The 21012-nt window shown below is 44.5% G+C and overlaps 1 protein-coding gene across 3 annotated transcripts in view; it reads right to left on the bottom strand.

Moving 5' to 3' along the window:
- KMT2A (lysine methyltransferase 2A) overlaps window positions 1-21012 on the bottom strand; it is a 42052-nt gene that overhangs the window by 19082 nt on the left and 1958 nt on the right. For 2 of the 3 annotated variants that reach the window (XM_048328835.1, XM_048328836.1), the window contains exons 1-15: window positions 15350-15385; window positions 14399-14468; window positions 10691-13356; window positions 9235-9412; window positions 8643-8877; window positions 7585-7649; window positions 6682-7053; window positions 5992-6065; window positions 5264-5392; window positions 4294-4407; window positions 2998-3144; window positions 2648-2743; window positions 1732-1852; window positions 857-970; window positions 326-510 (exon numbers count right to left, since the gene is read on the bottom strand). In XM_048328835.1, coding sequence (XP_048184792.1) covers window positions 326-510; window positions 857-970; window positions 1732-1852; window positions 2648-2743; window positions 2998-3144; window positions 4294-4407; window positions 5264-5392; window positions 5992-6065; window positions 6682-7053; window positions 7585-7649; window positions 8643-8877; window positions 9235-9412; window positions 10691-13356; window positions 14399-14468; window positions 15350-15370 — 4587 coding nt within the window. In that variant the 5' untranslated portion in view covers window positions 15371-15385. Of the gene's footprint in view, window positions 1-325; window positions 511-856; window positions 971-1731; window positions 1853-2647; window positions 2744-2997; window positions 3145-4293; window positions 4408-5263; window positions 5393-5991; window positions 6066-6681; window positions 7054-7584; window positions 7650-8642; window positions 8878-9234; window positions 9413-10690; window positions 13357-14398; window positions 14469-15349; window positions 15386-21012 lie in introns of those variants that run through there. The other variant, XM_048328834.1, reaches the window with a different exon arrangement.

Below are 21012 nucleotides of genomic sequence, written 5' to 3'. Positions count from 1 at the left end.
TGAATGCGTTATTTCAAGACAAAGATCCTGTTCTTCAGTCAGAAAAGCACCTTCACCATCACAGAGCTAAATCCTCCCATTCCTTGAAGAACTTTACCCTATTTTTCTTTCAGCTTCAGAAGTTGTATCACAGATACCCACTTCTCTGCTTCCAAAGGAATCAACAAAAGACAGAAAAAATAGAAATAAATCACAGCACACGTTGTTCCAAGTACGATGCAGACACTTCTGCAGTTTGAGGCACAGCAACACCTCAACAACTCAACTGAGTTCCACGTACACTTCAAGTCAGAGTAACACCAACAGGGCACAGGCCCCAGCTTACCTGTCGATACCGCAGTAAGTGGCTGGTAGTTCTGGAATTCAACAGGGCTGTTAAAACCTGCTTCAAGGAAATCTGCAGCTCCTTTTCCAGTGCCAGACGCCATTCTGCAGGATGCTGCTCCGTACAGTTAATGCAGGTGTACGCAACACTCTCGGGCAAGTTGGAGAGTATCTCATACATTTCATCTGGAGACAAAAGAAGACAAGATAACCATCTGAACTGCTTTACTGAAGGATACAGGGAAAAATCCCTGCCCTGCACTTCCTGCCTAACTGAAACACTTTTCACGTAACAAAAGCCCCTTGTACAGCTAATTGAGGGACAATGCCTTTGAGGAAAGTCCTGTGCTTTCAGGATGTCATTGGTATTAGCACTGGTTTACCTGTTGTCACTCTACAGGTATTTTTCAGGTAGGTCACAACAGGTGAGCATGTTAAAGTAACACTCTAGTAGAAAGGTCCAAGACTTGATTGCTTTGGTCTAATCACTGCCCCATGTTTTTCAGTACTGAGAGGATGAGGTTTTCCTTACCCGAAAGGTTTTCACATTTGGAGTGGACCCAGCGGTCGCATTTCCCACACTGCATCATCTTGCTCTCGTAGTCATCATCATCGTAGCATTTGTCACAGAGAGGACAAAAATTTCCTGCAAACAAAATGGGATCTTATCAGAAGTTTGGGTGCCAAACACACCTTAAAGGCTGTGTGGTTACTCACTGGTTACTTAAAAAGAAAGCAGCTCTGAACACCCCTCCCAGTAAACTGCCAGCACAGTCCCCTCTACTATTATGAGGCTACAAAAAATAACTTTGGAAGGCCAACAACTACTTAAGAATTCCATGGCTGGGCAGCCATTTTTTGGGCAGGGCGAGACTAACAAAATACTATATTCAAGAGCAAAATGAAAGGACAAAGATGACACATAGGCAAGAAATTAGGTGGAACATTAGAAACTTTCTGTTTCAAGATTTTTCCCCAGAATGCCCTCTGAGGTACAAAGGCATCGTGTACAGCAACTAACACAAGGAACAACCACTTTACAATAGAAATTTTGCTTTTAAATTGCTTTTAAGTCAAAAGTATTTTAAAATGTCTTTTCCTCACCTCAACTGCTACTTGAAACTCTGGGGCAACAAGTGTGCAATAATTCCTTTATATGGCAGAGTGTTTACATGCTGAAAGCCCCAAACTTAAAGCAGTGGTGACTTCGGTGAGCCACTGCACAACCTAAGATCCTGGCTTTGAACTATTACGTGTGCTTTCAGGCTCGACCATAACCAGCCTGCACTGCTGGCTGGACCGTGCCAAGCTCAGGTGCCACGCTGGCCCTCTGCCCACTCACACTGGCTGATTCAAAACCAAGCAGCTGAGGAAGCTCCTGCTGTAAAGAATCACAACTTTATGTACCTTTAGCAAAGAGTTTGGCACAATCATGACACAGGGAGAAGTCATGAGACCACTGTGCATCCCACCCTTTGCCTGGTGTTGTTGATCCACAGCTCTTGCAGCGAACACACTTGGTACATATCTGGAAAATGAATTCATTTGGCAAGAATTACTTGCTTTTATCCAGCAGTTTCTGTGCTTTCAACACATTTCATAATTTTTATTATTTCATAAGTGCAGAGATGTTACCCAACAGAACAAGGAGTTTTAAATGCTGAAACTTTCACTGAAAAGAACCGAGCTCATTTCCTTTATGGTAAGATGGTGATAATGCAACAAGAAAAAACATGACACCAAATCACAGTATAGTTTTTTTGTCCTTCATATTTGCACTGAAGAAAATATCACCTTTCCCTCACATAAAACACACGTAGTTGTGGCAGTTCTTCTGATCTAAAACATAAAGTCCTATTTTAACAGTTTTTAAACTCTGTATATTGTAGAAGGAAACACATACGAAGTCTTAGAAGCAAATACACTACAGGCGCTTGTTTAGAACAAAAGCCTGAAAGACACAAATTAGCACATTAATCCAAATTGTCTCTCAATACCAGTATCAATGGGTTTGTTAACAAGGTAAATGCTTCCATTTTAAAGACCTTCTTCCATGTTATGAGACTATGATCAAAAAACTCACTATGATCTTATGACTTACTACAACTGAAAAAAGGGGTAATCTCTTTAAAAATTCTGCTTTCTTCAAACATCAACCAACCACCTCACTATCTATTTCCAAATGTTCTTTCTGATGCAATAGGCACCTTGCCTTGAAGAGATGAGGAACTGCATCAGAGGAAATCACCTGCAGAGCTCTGCTCCATGGCATTACCATCAGTCAACAAATGAATTACCCAAAAAAGAAATTAAAATCCCTCACCCAAACTTTCTTTTTCTTGGTGGGTTTTGTTGGGTAGTTTGGGCCCAGGCACTCAGGGTGATAGCTGTTTCGGCACTTGTTACACTCCAGCAACTGCTACAAGAATAAGGAAAAAAAGCATTAGTACAGACACCCTGCAAAGGGATGCAAAATTCTGGACTTTGCCATTTTTGATTGGATCCCCCCACTCAGGTCATGAGAAAGAAGCTGCAATGGAGCAACTCAAGAGGCCTCCTCCCCAGCGCACAGAGACTCTGCTCCTGGCACATGCTTGCTGGCCGCCCTCCGGAGCGAGAGGAGCCCTGGGAGCAGTGGGGGTGCTGCTCAGTCTCCCAGTGGTTTTGGGGTACCTTGGTGGCCTGGTGCTGTCTCCCACAGACGTGGCAGAACTTGCAGCGACGGCAGCACCAGTTCTCCAGCTGGTCTTCCTGGGGCCGCTCGCTCTCCTCCAGGCAGAATTTGTGGAAGGGCTCACAGCAGACCTGGCAATATACAAACTGCAAGGGGGGAGAGGCAGGTTTTAGCAAAGCAGAAGCTGCTCCATGTTCCCAAACCAGCCCCCTTGTGCTCCGAACTATTTTGAATTCTGCTTTACAACTGACAGGACAAGATTTTAGGAGGGAAACTGTGTATTTCAGGTAACCTAAACACCGACTGGACACCTCACGCCCACTGGGAGTCTTGGTACCTGTTAACTAAGTGCTTTGAGCATTGACAAAGGCCTATAGGGTTCTTCAGGATCTCCCTCCCTCGCTTCCTCCCTGTATTACAAGCCAACTGCACCAGAAGACACACTTGGTGCGTGAAGTAGGGACATGCAGAGCAAAGAGAGTCTCTCCCTCCGTTCAGTCCACTTTGCCATTACAAAGCTCTTCTAATTTCTCTGTATTCTGTCCAAGGCTGGTCGTATCAGAAAAACAATCATCCTCAGGGCACAGACACCGTAGGCTCACAGGGAACGTGGGAATCATTTGTCCCCTGGGGGCCCCTGACTAAGAAGGGGATGGCTCCATGCCCCACAGGGCCTTCATGGACCTCAAGTGCACTGATGTCCACATCCAGAACTTAACCCCCTTTTCCCCTGCCCAATCATCAGAACCCAGGCCCTCCTAGAGCACTAGCACCACTTTCCCAGGTCAGCTGGTCTGGAGATGCTGAGAAGGCACCTATCTACACCTGGAAATGCATTTAACACATCTCAATCCAGCTCCTTAGGCAGCGCCAGAACCTTTCCAGTCATGTTTCTGTAACAGTTTGCAGCTCTCGGCAGATACAGACGCACCTGGAAAAGTCAGTGCTGCCTAAAACCCTTTAGCACCATTGGGCAGTCCTTCTTATTTCAGGTTAAAAGAGAGCAAAGCTCCTGCTTAACACCAGATGTGAGTTCCCAAATTTAGAGACATGGGTGCTCTCAAATATGCTGTTCTTCACAACTCATACGCCTCCAAAAAAAGCACCCTTGAAGTTTCCAAACTGATTTTAAATACCTTGCCCGTTAGTATCTTGGGACAAATTCTAGCAAGGACAGATTTACAGGTATTATTTTAATTTCTTCTGGATTAAGGTAATTATAATTTTTATTTATTTATTTTTGTAACAATACAGTGCTGCAATTAAGTCATCAACAGCAGAATACAATGCTTTACCTCCACATGTCCACTGCTGGCACAGAGAAAACACACCACCCTGGGAGTAATAGGTACCGAGGTGACGATGCCTAACCCACCCATCTCCCAAACATTCTCCACTTCACAGTCCTCCTGAAAGTACAAAAGGACACATCACCATGCAGAACAAGGCAATACAACATCAGTACAAATTGCTCACGCGACTGCTTGGTTCTGGGCCTGTGATTAAGATGTCTCAAACTGAAATAATTTGAACGTCTACCTCAGTCTACTTTACAGTGTATTCTGGGAGAGTCACACCTCGGCGCTGTTCCTGCCGAGAGCGCTCAGTGGCATGCTAGAGCCTTCCTTCTAGGGAAAGCAAACCTAAGGAACAGGACAATGCTTTTCACAATTGCACGAGTATTACTAAAAGTGAAATTTCAAAAGAATTATACTTTATTAAAGCTCCATATTTGTATAAACACTTATGAGATCTCACTATGATCTCCAGTATCAACACTTATAGATGGACTGAAAAATTATTAGGAAAATATTAATTTTTATTATTATTTCAACACTGTTGTTCAAAAATGTACATGATTTATCATTTTAAAACCCCAGATATACCCCAAACGTTGTGAATTACAAGTTACTAACATTTTCCCCAAATCTTGTTGGCTCAAGTTGTGGTAAGGTTTTAAAGTTCCATCTTAATGGAATAATTCTTCATAAACCTCAAATTCTTGCTCATCCTCACACATTGACAGTTAAGGTTTTAAAGCTTTAAGTGTCTCTTCATCCAGTACTCTAATTATAAGAAAAAAAAGGCATAACAAGCTTTTAAGAATCAACCAAGTGACTTGTCATGAGGCTCCTATTTTGCAGTTCCCTCTGAAAGGTACCAGACACACAAACTCAGCAATTACTGCCAGCACTTTCAGAGGACTCTAGTTCCAGTGTCTAGAGCCAAGGGAGATTCAAATACTTAAAACATGTTGTCCTCTACCTTGAAATCCACTCGGATTCTGTGGACTCCATCTGTAGGTGGCTTTTGCTTGGAACTGCTGCCATTAGTCAGAGTGCTGAGCAAGTTCAGTGTGCTGCTCTCTGGCTTGCTTAGAGGAGGGGGCTTTTCCTGGTCAAGCAAAGGAGCCTGCATTAATCCCGACTCTGGACGTTACAACTTAACCAGCATTTATATCCAGTAATAATTCACAAACCCCCAAAGCAGCACAAAATTAACAAGTGTTACAAAGCTGCAGGGAAGTGACCATTCTACAAACCATTCCCTAAGAGCATTCCATATGCAATTACAGTCCTAATTCCATGTGCTCTACCATCACACTGTTCTCTCATCAGAGCATGGGCTGGTGTTTTGCTGCAGTGGGGCAACTCTGGGTATAAACAGGCTCTACTCACTTCTCCCTCAGGTTTACACAAGACAATAGTTTTTTTCCACGATCGAGCTATTTCTGAGACAAAGGCAGTTGCATATTTTATGGAAAAGCTAGCCTCCACCCTCCAACACACAAATCTACAAAATAACATCTGAACTGAATCTTAGGCATAGGCCACGTTTTTTGCTGTCCACATACTGCCACATACAAGGGAAATCTAACATGTTTAAGAACCAAATAAAAAAACCTGCCAAGAGTTAAGCAATACAGTTCTACTTTCTAGACAGAAGTTCCAGGTGCTTGAAATTTTACTGACTGTATAAAAAACAGTATTCACCTTTTCTTTTGGTTTCTGTTTCACAGGGAAAGTTGGACGGGGAGCAATTTTTTTCTGTTTGCTTTGTTCTGTGCCTAGGAAGGGGGGGAAAAATTATGAGTATTTCAAGTAACTAACAGCCACCTGTAGAGAAGAAAAGGGAAAAAAATCAGCTGGGTAATGTGCGATGAGTTTTAGACTAGAATTTTTCCACCTTCTTCTGTGGCTGCACCTCCCCAGCTATGAGCAGTCTCTTTGAGGCAAGACTACAAGAAGAGTTTGCTCTGCTCACAATCTGGAGCACTGTGGGTACAAAGCCACAGAAATCCCAGAGCGACCTGGCTGGTGACTGTTCACGCTGCTCTGCACTACATAAAATAGTGGACTATACTTTTGCAGTAAAAGATTACATCCTCCTGGTTTCACATTCAGAATGGGAAGTTGACAGACTTTAACAATACTGAAAACACTCTTCAAGACTGGCACAACTATAAGACTCAGAGTCCCAACCAGGATAGCCATCTTTCTCCTTGCCCTAACATACACTGTGGCTCAATAAAAAGGAAGACAGTTCTAAGCAAAATTTTCAAAATAATCTGCTGAAATTTTAACACACCATAAAGCATTCATCAGATTTAAAATGCACCAGCTTTTAGCAGTATTGTTACTTAACAGGACTCAAACATATCGAGGATAAATAGTCCCATTTACCTATTTCTGGTTGGGGAGTCTGCTTTTTCTTGGGCTCAGAAGTGCTAAGTTTAGGTGCTTCTTTTTTCAAAGGTCCTGAGCTTGGTGGCTGAGAAGGAGAGAGCTGGACTGGCTGACACATCTGCTTGCCAGTCTTTCTGGTACCAGATGCAGGGACCTGTTTGGGCTCTGACACAGAAACGGAGGAATTCCCATCCTCATGCTTTTCCTCAACAGGCTTACGGGCAGGCTCACTGCTCTTCTTCCCAGAATTGTCTTCTCTTGGTACAACAGCCTGAGGAGTTTGTTTCTGTCCAGAGTCCAACTGGTTTTTTCCAGAATGGCTTTCTTTCTTCTCATTTGTCTTGGATTTCTTCTCTTTCTTTTTTGCAGCTAAGAAAAAGAAGCACAGATAAAGCAACACAGACAAAATGGTGTGACTTCAAATGATTTGCTGCTCTTTTAAAACAAGGATACAGACACTTTGATTCAGAACTTTGTCATTCTGTCATACAAAAGAAAAAACTGTACTCAAAAAATAAACTTGGCTTATACTTCAATCCATGTTCTCTCACACCTTGGGCCCCTATTTTGCAACAGCAATAAGCAACACCCTCCTGCAATAACACAGATTCAGAGCTGAGAGCAGACTTTGCGAGGAAGGAAAAGGAAGCAAAAGGAAGGAAGCGAACCAGTCCAGTCAGCACCAGTCCAGTCCAGTGAGAGACACTGGGGTGTACAATGTCTGTCAGTACTCACATCTCTCCTGCCCCTTGCACCTGCCACCAACAGTGCAGGCAGGTTGGCACCCTGCAGAATAACCTTTATAAGCTCAGTGTAGCCACAACAACAGCACAGAGAGCAAAACCTACGAAACTAAAACTTCTGTCTTGTGCTATATGCAAGGCAAATCTTTCAGCCTACCTTTAGCTTGCTTCTGGAGATAAGCTTTTGAAGGCATCCACTGTAGATTCTGACATTTCCTCATTCTAAAAAGAAAGAACATGTCATGAAATCAGAACAAAGATGCAGACATTAAGAGGGCAGTCCGTAAATACTCAACATCAAAAACTGAAAATAACATTACCAATACACACACTACTTTTGTTCAGACAAAACTGAATACTCTTGGAGTGAGACTGGATTAGGGGACCAAGTCTTTTGCTAACCTGATTCAACTTTATTCCCTATTTGTCTTATGCTTGGCATATACTGTCTTCTGTAGATTGGGCCAGGATTTGTTTCCTCCTCCATTCCTGCAGCAGGGCTCGTGACTCTGAAATCCAGCAGAAAGCCCGGGCAAAGCTGCTGAGAGCAAGACTCCTTCTAGTCTGCAGAGTGTTCTCACACAGCAATTCTCACAGCAAGTCTTTATAAATAGCTCTTATACCACAACAATCTACTGGTGCCACTTTAGCTGCTGCCTTTTCAGATAGATTATCTAGTCTGGTAAAATCAATTTAATACAGCAATATAAAAAACAAAAAGGTTCAGTCTAAGTGATCTGTATAAAAAATGACAGAAGAAATCAAGGAAGAATGGCATTTCTTAATGATATCCAGAGACACCTTTGATATACAAAGTGTATATAAGCTAAATAAACACCAGCTTGAAAACACAAGCTCTTCATGAATGCAGTTTGGGAAAATAAGAGAAATATTTACGTGCACATTGCCTTCCTTGCAAAATCCTGTACTGCCTAACAAAAGCCACAGATCCCACACCGAACAATTCTCAATACTCTGCCACTTTCATCAAACTGAGGAGAATAAACCAGAAGTGAACTCCAGAGAAAGAGCTCTGAATTGTGGTTTAGAGTCTCAAACTGTTTACAGTCCCTTGCTTTGATCCAGCTTCAGCCCAGGTCAAGCTCAGTCCAAGCCCATGACACAGGGCAAATCTGCTGTTCCTGGCCCTGTGTGTGAGTACACTTATCCCACTCCGAGCACGGATTAGCTCAACAGTCTCCCAGACACACTTACTTGCAGCACTGCTTCTTTATATTGCGCCCACCAAACTTGGGTTTGTCTAGACAGTTAGTGCAGACACCACAGTCCTCTGGAACCTGACAGCCCGAACACTGCCCGCAGCGCCTGGAGCGCCGGCCCTTCTTCACCGGAGGTTCTTGCTGTGCCTTGTTTCTGGTAACCGGCTTAATGGGCTTGATAGGTGGAGCAAGAGGTTCAGCCTCTTCTGAGCCAGCTATCGATGACTTATCTACCAAAAGAATATTTCTAATGTGAATTTGCTGATGTCAAAGAATGTTTCAGGAGTGTCTAATTTAAGCCCATGAAGCCTAAGTTCATCTGCAGAGCCACACGGATGCATGTGATTCTGTGTATACACGTGTGCACACGCCCCTCAGCAGGACACAGGTTTGGTGCAGAACACACGTATTTAACACAGTTCCTAATAGCTTAAAGGATTAACCCTGTTTGAGTGGCACTGTAACAGAGAGCCCAGAGATCTTTAACATACTTTCCCTTGTTAATCACTTGAAGTCCTCATTTTAAGCAGTCAATAGAAGCTGACTCTGTATGGACCCACAGATGAAAACTAGAAATCCTAACTCACCATCATTCCCCATGGAAGACAGTATCTTCTCCCGCTCTTCCCACGGTAAGGCACTCAGAGTGGGCATGTCATCAGGAAACACTGCTCGCTTGCGGCCCAGTGCAACAGCTGCTCTCCTGCACACATGTTTTATTCGTGGTCCTCGGACTGACGTTTCTGATGAATCACTCTCTTGCCCCTAGATTTCAGAACATGAGAGCAGACAGTATTCCTAAGAAAGTTACCAAAATGAGGCTGAGAAACATGTAATGGAAACTTCTAAGCAAATTATATCTTAGCTTGCATTTTGTAAGAATCAAGATAAAAACAAAGACTCTGCCTTCTGAGCCTCAGTTATCCAAGAAAGGATAAATGCAAGAGAACAAAAGGTTTGACTCAATTAGAACTACAAGGTAAGTCTCTATCCACTACAGGAAAGCCAACTTGCTCATGAAGCCATGTTACCAAGACACCGACATAAAAAAATCAAGAGTCCACTGGAACTGAAGCGGCGCCTGGTGCTGACTGATCCAGCAGAAGCCAGTAGTAGATGAGGCTGAGAGCTTTGCACCTGCTGATGTTTCAGATGAGGAGGTTGGGTTTACTGAGGTGCTAAACAAATGGAGCATTTTAGTGCAATTTTCCATGTTTTCCTAAGATTCTGGAATCTCTCCCACTGAAAGAACTGTCCCAAACAAGCAACTGTGAGAATCTGGGATTCTGCTATACCAGGCCAGTCATACAGATGCATGGGCGTCTTCATTTCAGAAACAAACAGCTGAAGGCTTCTCTATTTGAAGTATGTACTAGTGATTTTCAACACTAGTGCCGCTACAAAAAGCAAAAATTTAAATAAAAAGTGTTCCCTGAAAACGTATCTCACCTCCCTTTCTGGCAGGTAAAGAGGACTGCAGAAAAGGGTGGTTTTGGGGTGGGGAAGAGGGAAAAGAGGAAAGTGGTAGGAAACAGTCCCCCAAATCACATGCAAAATTCCAATGGATTTTCCTCCCTTCCATAAGTCAGAGATCACTGCATAAAGTTAAAAAACAGAGAGAAAGATCAAGGAACAACTTTCTCTTCAGAAGCCAGCTTTACACTCGAGGAGGGTCCCCGAGAAACATCGAGGCCAAGACAGACACTGCATTTTGCTGGAACCACACTTTTCAGAGCAAGTACTGCTCTAGATAATTGCTTTGCTTAGATTTATTCAGAGAAACCCAATAAGCAGCTATGCTGTACTGGTCTCCAAAATGCATGCAGCTCCCCTCTGAGCTGACTACACAGCAGCTCCCTCTTCCCCTCAGCTTCTGCCCAGGACTCCTTATTTTCGCGTCGTTTGCCATCTGTTGCACTAACAGCTGCTTAGCTTGGCACATTAATTCTTCACGCTCAGTATACAAAAGCTACTTGTGACTTTCAGGACAAGTTCAAAGTAAGATGCACTCTAGCAAAAAACCCAACTTGGAAAAAGGAATACCTGTGCTTTTGGCTGATCTGCTTGTTTGAGGGACTTGCTCTTCTCAATCTTGTACAGCTGGGCTTTTGCCTTTTTCAGAAGACTGGCTACCCTCTTGTCAGTCATTGGCAGTTTGTCTGCTTGAGCCAACATTGAACTGATGGAGGAAGCAGAATGTTTAACAGTGCTTGATGAAGGAGCAGAAAGACGCAGAGCTTTTTCCTTCTCCAAAGATGGCACGGTGGGGCTGAGGTCCAGGTCTGATTTGTCCAGCCCCCCTCTACCTTTCTTGGATGTTTTGGTTTTGACAGCTGCCATATCTACCAGAGCAGCAGTGGAAATGTCTGTCACGGGATCTACTGCTGTAGACTTCTTCCGCCCGGCAGTTTTTTTGGCAGACGATGATGCTGCAGCATCTTCACTGGCTTTTTCTTTGGGCATTTTACCTACAGGAAACAAAGCAGCGCTACTCTGTATTTCTGACCCTTTTCTCCTTTTCTCTTTCCTTGACTCCCGTTTGTTCTCCTTTTCTCTCTCTCTGTCTTTCTCTCTGTTCTTGTCCTTCTCCAGGCCTTTGTCAGCATCTTTATCTTTGGAGAGTTCTTCTGCTGCCCTGTCCTTGTTTTTGCCTCTCTCTGTCTGGGGACTTGATGTGAACCAGGGGAAGAGAGGAGTAGGGCTACCAGATGAGAAAGGCTCTGCTGGAGTGCTTGTCTGCTTCCTTGGTCTCTGGCTTCTTTCTGCTGATTCCCCAGACTGTGATAGGGAATGGGAGGGAAAAGTAAAAGTTGAATTTAAGGCACTAGTGGCAAGAGAACTAACTGAAATACTAGTTAATGAGGAAGAGACAGAAGACTGTGGGGTGAGAGTTGTCAGGTCAGAGGTACTAAGCCTTCCGCTCCTCGTCCTCATGGAGTGCGAAGGAGATCTGGGTTCTGATCGGATGGGGCTGAACGCTTTCCTCTTCCGTCTCCGAGAGGACGTGCCTGTGGCAGAGGTCCCTGTAGTGGCGCGACCGACTGATGAGGGCAAGGTTACAGACTCGAAGATCCGGGAGTGGGCCTCACTTGGCGTGAATCGTGGTGCTCGCAGCAGAGGACTCCTCTTGTGCATATCAAACCTGGCTCCAGAGTGCAGTGAAAAGAGACGAGTGGGAGCTGTCGCACCTGGTGTTGAGAAGCCAGATGCAAAGCCAACGTCCTCCGGTGTCAGCGGCGGGGGTCTGAAGTTATCAAATATCGGTTTGCGAATAAGACCCTCTTTGGCATACTTTGCTGATGAGAAGTACTGTGGCTCTGACCTGGAATGTTTCAGGGAGGTCCACCTAAATGTTGGCTCTCGCAGAATCGACTTTCGCTTCTCTTGCATTGGCGCAGCAGAAGCAGGGAGAAAGGGTGAGGCTAACGGTATGGTTGGAGGCATAAGCCAAGGGGTATGGTCTGAGATGCTTGAAGCAGGCTGCAGCGGTGGCGGGGGAGTGAGCAAAGGGGGAGGAGGAGAGGAGGAGGACTGCTGCTGCGGCACGCTTGGTAAGGCTGACAGCTTTTTTGCAGTCCTCTGGCCAAAACTTCTTTCTGTTATCGAAAACCTTCTGTTTCTCCTATCACCGTTATCATTTTCAGGGGACTGAGAAACAGGCAGGGGAGTGTGAACTTCTGGAGTATTGCTTCGCTCCTCAGAAAGCATCTGCATCTCCTCAGAAGCCTGGGAGTCTGTAGATGTATCCACGCTGGGGCTGCTGGACCGTGAGGAATCTGAAGACATCTGAGACGAATGCTGAGAAGCAGCGCTGGACTTTTCACTGGAGCCACAAGATGTAGCGCTAAACCTGCTGTTTGGTGTGGATTCTAGTCTGGATATTTTAATAGGAGGATCGTAGTCTTCATCCTCAATAAACCGTTTGGGTGTTTTGATAATCCGTGAAGAGATCGCACTCACAACTGGCATGATGAACTGTCGAATATTTTTGAGCTGGGTTCTCCCCTTCCTGCCCTGCAGTTTGGCTGCTTCTTTCTCAATCTTTTTTTGTGCTCCCTTTTTAGCCCTCTGCAAGAGTTGCTTAGCAATCGCAGCATCCGTCCTCTTGGTGGAAGGTATAATCCTAACGGGTTTAATCCTGCGTGGACTCTGTCTGATAGCAGCCTTCTCTTCCTTTGTGAGAGGTGGTGTGCCATCCTTTTCTTTGCGAATCCTCTGGGGCTTCTCCAGCTGAGAGTTTATGACTAAAGTTGAGGAAGTCTTTAAACGTTCAGAGGACGGTGGCCTGCCTCTCCTGCGCACAATCTGAACACTCTTCCTCCCAATCTGAAGTTTTGCCCCAGGCTTAAATTTAGATTTCAGTGGGGAAAGCTTACTAGTTCTTAATTTCTTGATTTTAGTTGCTTGCTGAAATGTAGTGGATGGTGATCTCTTGATTTTTTTCAGACTCTCTTTTTCTTCTTTGCTGCCCTTCTGAGTGTCCGATGTGTCCTTCTCCTGTGACAATTTGAACTTCACACTTGTAAGTGTTGGAGGTCTTCCTCGTCTTTTTTCCCCACTCTTTGACTCCTTCTTCTTTACTTTCTCCATGGATGTGGTTTCAGATTTGCTTGAAGGGGAACACACTGACGAAGAGTCTGACAGTACAGCTGAACTTCGGTCAGAACTGCTCCGGGGCCTCCCACGAGGTTTCCGTGGACTAGATTTAACTGAGAGGGAAGTAGAGAATGCAGGGAACATATTAAATTTCTCCAAGTGTGGGATAAGCACTACCCAGGTCACACAAGTATATACTCAGTATCAGTCATGCTGCCCATACGTTGCCAAAATGCTTCAGATAATCAACAAATAAAAATAGTTTTATCACTACATGTATAGAGTACATGTAGTGTACTTCCCAACAAACCTCTCTTCCCACATAAAATACCACACAGATAACTTGTTTAAAAATGCAAGTTTGTCTTTTCCCAACAACTACATATGCAATGGCACAAGCCCAGTACCAACCTCATGTTGGGAATAATTCTCAAGGGCACATGCCACCTTTTAAACACATTAATTTTTTTTTTAAACAGAGCACAGCTGGTTGAAAGGAAAAAAAATCCTTCTTTTCAAGTGCCATCCATCTGCACTGCTAAGGGAGAGGTCAAGAGAGCAAGACCAACAGGAGGCTGATACAAGACAATTTGCAAAACACTGGTTTTAGTTTTGAAGCACAGTTAATACTTGGCATTGACTTGGAGCCGTCAAGCACAAGACTTGATTACTCACCTTGATCAATGCATTTCACTGCACCCTCACCAAGCCCAGCTATTTCAGTTCTGGATCTGCCCTTGTGCTAGCAAGGCGCTCCACCACAGTTTGCTGTTGAGGCCAAGCTGAGCAGATGATTATGGTGGCAGAGCAGAGTGCTCTGGTGAGAGCATTTATTGACAATAAGGCAACAAGGAGTCTACTGAAAGATTCTGAAATAGCCAAACCAGTTTCAGACCGTTACTGTTAAATAGCTGCCTCTCCAGAACACTGACATGAGGTTTCAAATACTGGTTTATCGGTATAACTCTTTTACTCAAAGTTTCCCTGTTCCTTTACAGATCAGACACAGAGAATCCAAAACTAACTGCACTGAATCTAAAGACTGGTGTGGCTTTTATGGTGGATGAGATTTGGTGGAATAAACAGGGGAGGCACAGCAAAACTATCACAAAAGAAAACAGAAAGTCAACACCCAATCCTGCAACTTGAACTTACCTGTGGGGGACCTGGTGGGACTTCGTACTTTGACTTCTTCATCTGAACCAAAACCTAAAAACTGTTCATCCTGCAATGAGAAAGAGGATGGAAGTTTGAGGACGTGGATATTAATGTTGAAATGAACTCCACTGTGATTGAAGCACAAAAGGATTCTAGAGGATTTTCCTTCCCCCAAAAAGATACTGGCATTTTTTCTTCTAACAAACAATTGCTAAAAAGGAAATAAAACTTTCATATACACATATACAGCAACTACAGTTTACAGCTATGGAACAACCAAAAAGAGTTACAGGAAAACAAAGGCCAAATATATACAGAAACAAACCCTTAATGCATAAAATCTGCTGCTCATATCAAACAACAAAGCTTTCCTCCTGTAAGCTATTATTCAAACCACCCTAAAGACACATTCCAGCAAAAGAAATGTTTCTGTGCGTATTATTCTAGTACAAATGTAGCCAAACTTCCTGCAAACTTATGCAAATCCTCTCTTTTTAATTCACTGACGAAAACCTGACCTGCTGGGAAGCTCCTCCCTCTGAAAGAGGCATGAGGTTAAAGGCTCGCTGTCCCCACTGAGGCAGGTGTGTCAGGGAGTCTGTAAGCATCAATCCAGTTCATGGGCCACCCAAATGTGTGGTGACATCTTTTTGTTTATATGTCATTCCACCTTTCCTAATCCATTTTCACCTCAAGTATTTATGTTGGCCAGTCTTAACTTTCCTATGAACTTTGGAAACAGAGATGCCACTTGTTGCTCTCTTTTTCAAAGCACTGTGTAATGTGGCCACTAAGCTTTGAGAAGGGCAGGCACTGCAAGAACAGTATCCTGCAAGTGAAAAGGGACAAGACTGTGAAAGGACAAGGTGAGCTGCACAAAGAAGTAACACCATTTCTTTGTGTTCTGCCTCATCTTATTTACACGGAATTCCTACTTCATCTACTTACAGGGAAGATCAGGAAGAGCATCTCAGCTACTGACACTGCAGTCTGGCAGACCCGCACCTGCGTCTACAGGAGAGTCACGATGTGATGAAAAGCAGCAAGGCTTTAGACCAAAGTATTTCTCAAAATTTTCTGCCTGGTTTGTGTCTGATGAGTCCCAGTGTAAACAATTCAAACACGGTATGCTCTGACCAGGTGGACATCCAGGTTCTCAATGCAGATAATGCTCTGGCCAGTTAAATACATCATGTACCCCCTTGGGCTGCAGTTAATCGCTGTAAGCCATCACCAGCACATACACCTGCTGGAGCACGGGGTGGCCCTGTCCCTCCTCCCATCCCTGCTGCCTATCTGCTCTTTGCACTTGCAGCAAAGATGACATGAAAACCAGAAAAAGCAATGATAAAGCAGCATAAAAGAAATAAAATGATGCCACAAGACATTGCTTCTGCCTGAGGCACCTTGCATCACACAGAACCCCTGAAGGCCATTCCCAGAAAGGGAGAAGCTACTGCTTCCAAAGTTCAGTCCTGCAGCACTGCAACCAGAGCAAGAGCAGCTGTGGGAGTGCCCAGCTGCCCGCTCCCAGCACTGCAGATACACGGCCCGTCACGCCTGCCTGCTGCTCCAGAGCACGTGGGCTACAGCAGGATGTAAACACTGCTGTGCGGAGCAGCACTGCCTTTGTGGGCGTGGGCAGGGAAGGGGTCCCCAGCCCTGACAGGGGGAGAGGCTGGCAGCAGAGACAGGTGTGGGCTGAAACCCAGAGAAGGCACAGAGAAACAACAAGTACCTAAGAACAGTCAGGTTTAGAAACACTACAGGATCAGCTGCTCACCCTGTGCAATTTCCTGACTCGCACTGGCCTCCAAGTTCCTGTGGCTGCTACAGATCTTTTCTTCATTTTGTTATTCTGGGTCCTACAGTCATTATTATTTTATCTCTGACTACTAAACCAGTACTCGCCATATTCTTGACAATCACCTGCCATAATCCACTATTAGAACTTGCATTATTTTCAAACTGAGCTCTGTTATCTTACTTTTCCAGTGGGATACATTAATTCTGGTTTTGGCCCAATAGCCTGGGAATGATAATTTTTTCCATTTCTTACCAAGCAGTCACCAGAAGTGTCTACAGCAAAAAGGCTCCTTCCACAAAACGGTCACTTTTGCTTCATTTACAACCACAAGTAGTATGACCAATATGTCACTTGTGTTTGCTTGTTCGGTGACATTCCTGAGTGTATTGGTGACCTCAAAACGGTTGCTGTCACTACCTGAGAAGGCAACCCTGTGACCTGTCAGAGAAGATCAAGAAAGCCACTAAGTACCACTAAGTATGTGCCAGGCTAAACCATCCAGTTGGCCATCACATGCCAAAATGCAGCTTTGAGGCAAACTAGGCAGAACAGCCTCCTTCCAGTTTTTCAGAAATGACTATAAACATGACAGATGGAGAGTGATTAAAAACCGTAAAGATTTTGAACGTGGCCTCATTTACCTGGAAAAGAATAATGCAATGCAAAAAAGGCCACTCAGGATGATAAATTAAAGGATGAGGGAAGGCTTGCCTCGTGCCAGACATGAAGACTAACCAAGTAAGCATGGGATGATCTCTCTGTGGGCTACACAGCTTCCATGTACATCTCCCACTCAAACGTTGCACTATCCCAACCGGGTTCAACCTCAGAGTTGTGCACAGATGAAGGAGGACTTTTCCTGAAGTAACCCAGCTACCAAAGAACAGAGAAGTTGCAAGCAAATATTTATCACAATGCTCTTGAGCAGTATTACTTTTCAAACACTTTCCAATTAAAGATCTCAGAGGAAAATCCACCTTCAAAGGAGAAACTATCCTGCAGACACTAACTGATGTTCTGATCTCTGTCCGAGGAGTAACAGTATAAACCATACCACTATGGATCTGTACAGTTGCATGGGACTGTCACCAGCACTAAACCAGCAATGCAGCCGCTCCAATCAGCACCTGAAAAATTTTATTTTACAATAGAGTCACCTGACCAGTGCTGTACTTCCCACTCCCCATCTTGGGCTTGGTCCCAGTTAGACACCACCTCATTTTCTTGGAAAGGGATAAGCTATTTTTAGAAGCTCATTCAGATGCCTACTTAGTGACTGCAGCACAATATCTACCAGACTCCTCTGCTTTCAGCAGAGTAAACACCCTTGGAGGTTGGCAGTTAGTAACCCCAAGACAAACATTGGGTGTTGGGAGACGAGCGGAGCCCGCTGGGAGTTCAGGGAGATGCTTCCCAAGCCATTACTTGTGATGCAACTTCAATAATAAACAGCTGAGCACTTGGGGTGACCGTTATGCACCAACTCAGATGAGGGGACATTCATCCCTTCATTGTTTAATTCAACGAAAGCTCTGAGCAGGAGCGACGCACAGACTTTGCTGGGGCTTCACCTCGGAGCAGCACCGACCTACAGAGAACATCCTGAGAGCACAGAACAGCTCCTGACCTGGTCACCTCCACATGACAACCCCCAAACTACACCACTACAGCCATACCCTCAGGCATCACCCATGGCAATACAATGGTGATTAGGGCTGCAGCCTCCAGAGTCCAGTTTTTTTAGAATTAGAAAGAATATGTTGCTCTTTATGGGGCTGAGGCTCAGGGTGGGTCTGTTACAACTGTGTTACTGAGCACACAGATCTGTTTTGCCAGAGTCTCGGTCCCAACCTGGATGAGAAATTCTGATTTATGCTTTCCAATCTGAATACAGAGGAATGCTTATGAGAACACCCAAGACACTCTCATTCTGGCCACAACGAGCTTTCAATAATACCACTTCCAGGGAAGACAGTCAGTCAAACCACTACCTAGAAAGATCCAGCTTGCAGATGGTGAGAAAAAAGCTCTAGAGCTGCTGTATGGATGCATAAAAAAAGTCTTTTGTGGTGGTCAACCCATCTTTCACTCCTAAACATATATTTCCTAAAGAAACAGTACTAAAGTCAAACTATGCTCTGTAGCTCAGCCTGGGGGGAACAGCTAACCCCACTCTAGGAATTTTGTGGTATTCTTGAGAAGTGATGAACCACTGACTTAAGGAGTTACCCATTCTCTTCCCTTGTCTCCTCCAACATGGTGCTGTGAAACCTGCAGGTCAGCACTCTGATGCTAATACAGAAGTGATTGGTCAAGCACTGTTGCAAGTCTGTCCCAGGAGCTTTCCAGATGAAGGAAGCACAATGCCCAAAAGCCCCTGGAACAAACTCATCAGTGCACTGCTGCTGCTCTGAAGTTGCCTTACCTGCCCACTGCTGGTGCCAGTGGGACGAGCCACACCACCTTTCATTTGAAAACAGCTTCCCAAACTCCTAACAAACTTCCCAAAACCACTCCTCTGAGGGTTTGGAGCACTGCAGAAAGCTGACCAAACAACAGAAACGGAAACATCACCAAGATGGTTAAAACATACTTTTATTTTCACACATCTGACAAAGCAGCACCCAATTCTTCAGGAAGGGAAAGTGCGTGAAGGAGCCTCCGTCTCTTGGGCCATGATCTGCATCATCCTCACCACGTGCCTCTTGTTAGATATCAATACCTGCAGCAGTCCCCTCCCTGTTCACGTGCAGTGACCACCTTACCCATGACAGGAAAGGCTCTACACCTCCAACTCACACATTAAACACTCAAGCATTTTGACAGCGACCATTCAACCTAGCACTAGGAGAGGAAATTTTGAGACAAACAGAAGAAATTATCTGTACTTCCAGCTCAGGCATGACCCTGGTGGCAGTATGGAAGCTACTCCTTGTCCCCAGGACATGTATCTAGTACCACTTCCAACATGCCAGCCACTGGTGAACATCCACAGCTCCAACATTCATGTCATAAAACATTACACCCCACATATAATTACAGCAGTGCTACCAGGGACACCACCATCACCACCACATCCTACTGCCAAACTCGAGCTTCTGCAACTTTCAGCCAATACAGACTTATAGAGGTAACTGTCAGCATGCATCCAGCACACTCTCAACTTTTATGTCCCAAAGCCTCAATCCCACTTCAGAGATGGACATGGAGCTCTAAACTGACAGGCAGAGCAGATATTTAACAAGTACGTCTAGGCTTCTTTTATACGAAATATTGACATAATGAATCAAGAAAACGCAACCAAATTTTTCCTATTCCTACAGTGCCACTCACACCAAGCTGAAAGGTCAGCACACAGTACAAACACTACTGTTCAACCAGTTACAGCTTCACTGTGCGAAAAGTCCCCCCAGCAACTCTTGCGGTGTTAAAATCAAGTATCAGAACGTGCCTCCTTTAATGTGAGCTGGTTTCGAGATAACTCAGCGCAACACTGAGCTGCAGCAGAAGACAAGGGCTTGTACAAAGTGACCTGAATCTGAGGAGGATGCCCTGACACCCCAGAATTCAGGTACCTTTTAAATGAGAAATGCATCCTGCTATGTACTACGAAACTGCCAAGAAGACACAGGAAAGACTGAGTCTAATACTTGTTGTAGACAACATTTCTCCTGCATCTAACTTGGGTGGTAATACCCAATTTCAACAGGTACCTACACACACAAGCGCACACAAGAACGAAGTAGAAAAAAAATAAGCATGCAGAGCAGAAGTTGTACATAAAAAGGTAACACAGCTTCTTCCTCTGATTCCCACTGGCTCCTGACCTCAAAGCAACTGCTCAGAGCTTATTCCTGATGAGGAATGCCAACTCGGTTGAAGACTGTAACTGGCTTGGTTCAGGAAGGACCCTCAACCTTGTGGAAAAGAACAGCAAGAGCACTAGGCAGTTACTGAGAGGACATGGTGAGCCCTAATATGAAGGGGTCTCCTGGAAGCCCCCTTCTAGAAGAACACCTCCCCCAGAGCAGCTGCCACATGGGCAGCAGAAACTGCACCATTGCTGCACTGCACACAGCCACCCTCTCCTCTGGAGAGACCACAGGCAGCACCCATGTGCTGACTTCCTACATCTGCCAGAGCTCTTTTCACACCCTCACCCCCAACTCACAGAGAACTTGTACTGCAGGACAGAAAAGCAGCCTCTGGTGACTGTAATCTTCACTAGGACTACGACGAGAGCACAAGTCACCAGCTAAGAGAACTATGTCCTTTGATGCAAAAGTGTTTTGTTTCTTACGCATCACCAAAGGAAAGGAACCAACTGGGTGAGTTAACTCAATCTGAATGTTTGTGGGGATCCTCTCTGAGTACGCTAAAGAGCACTGGCATGCTGCAAATGTAGAGTGAGGGAAAACACCTGGGGTCTGCCCCTGCCTGGCTCATGAGGGGTCAGGTAAAACTCAACCTACAAACACCAAGCCACAAATCAACATTTTTCATTACTTTCTACTGTATGCAATGTTATTAGAGAGAAGTGTTTAGCAGCTAAACAGAAAAGTGATGTAATAAGTAGAATTCTTAAAATCCAGGAGACCCTGTATTAATCAAGCTGCCACACCTGGAATGCATTCCAGCTATTTTATTTTAAAGCAAAAATACCCTAAAGGCCAAACTCAAAAAGATATCTCAAAGATGTTTTAGGCCTTTTTTAAGATGCAGAAATATATTTTAAGACAACTAGAATTAAACAACAAACCACAGCCCAATGTCATCTTAGAAAAAAAAAAAAAGAAAGAAAGAA

This window comes from Corvus hawaiiensis, chromosome 25 (genome assembly GCF_020740725.1).
Source record: "Corvus hawaiiensis isolate bCorHaw1 chromosome 25, bCorHaw1.pri.cur, whole genome shotgun sequence".
NCBI lineage: Eukaryota > Metazoa > Chordata > Aves > Passeriformes > Corvidae > Corvus > Corvus hawaiiensis.
Note: the sequence above shows the minus strand (reverse complement) of the source record. Positions and strands in the feature narration are given on the sequence as shown.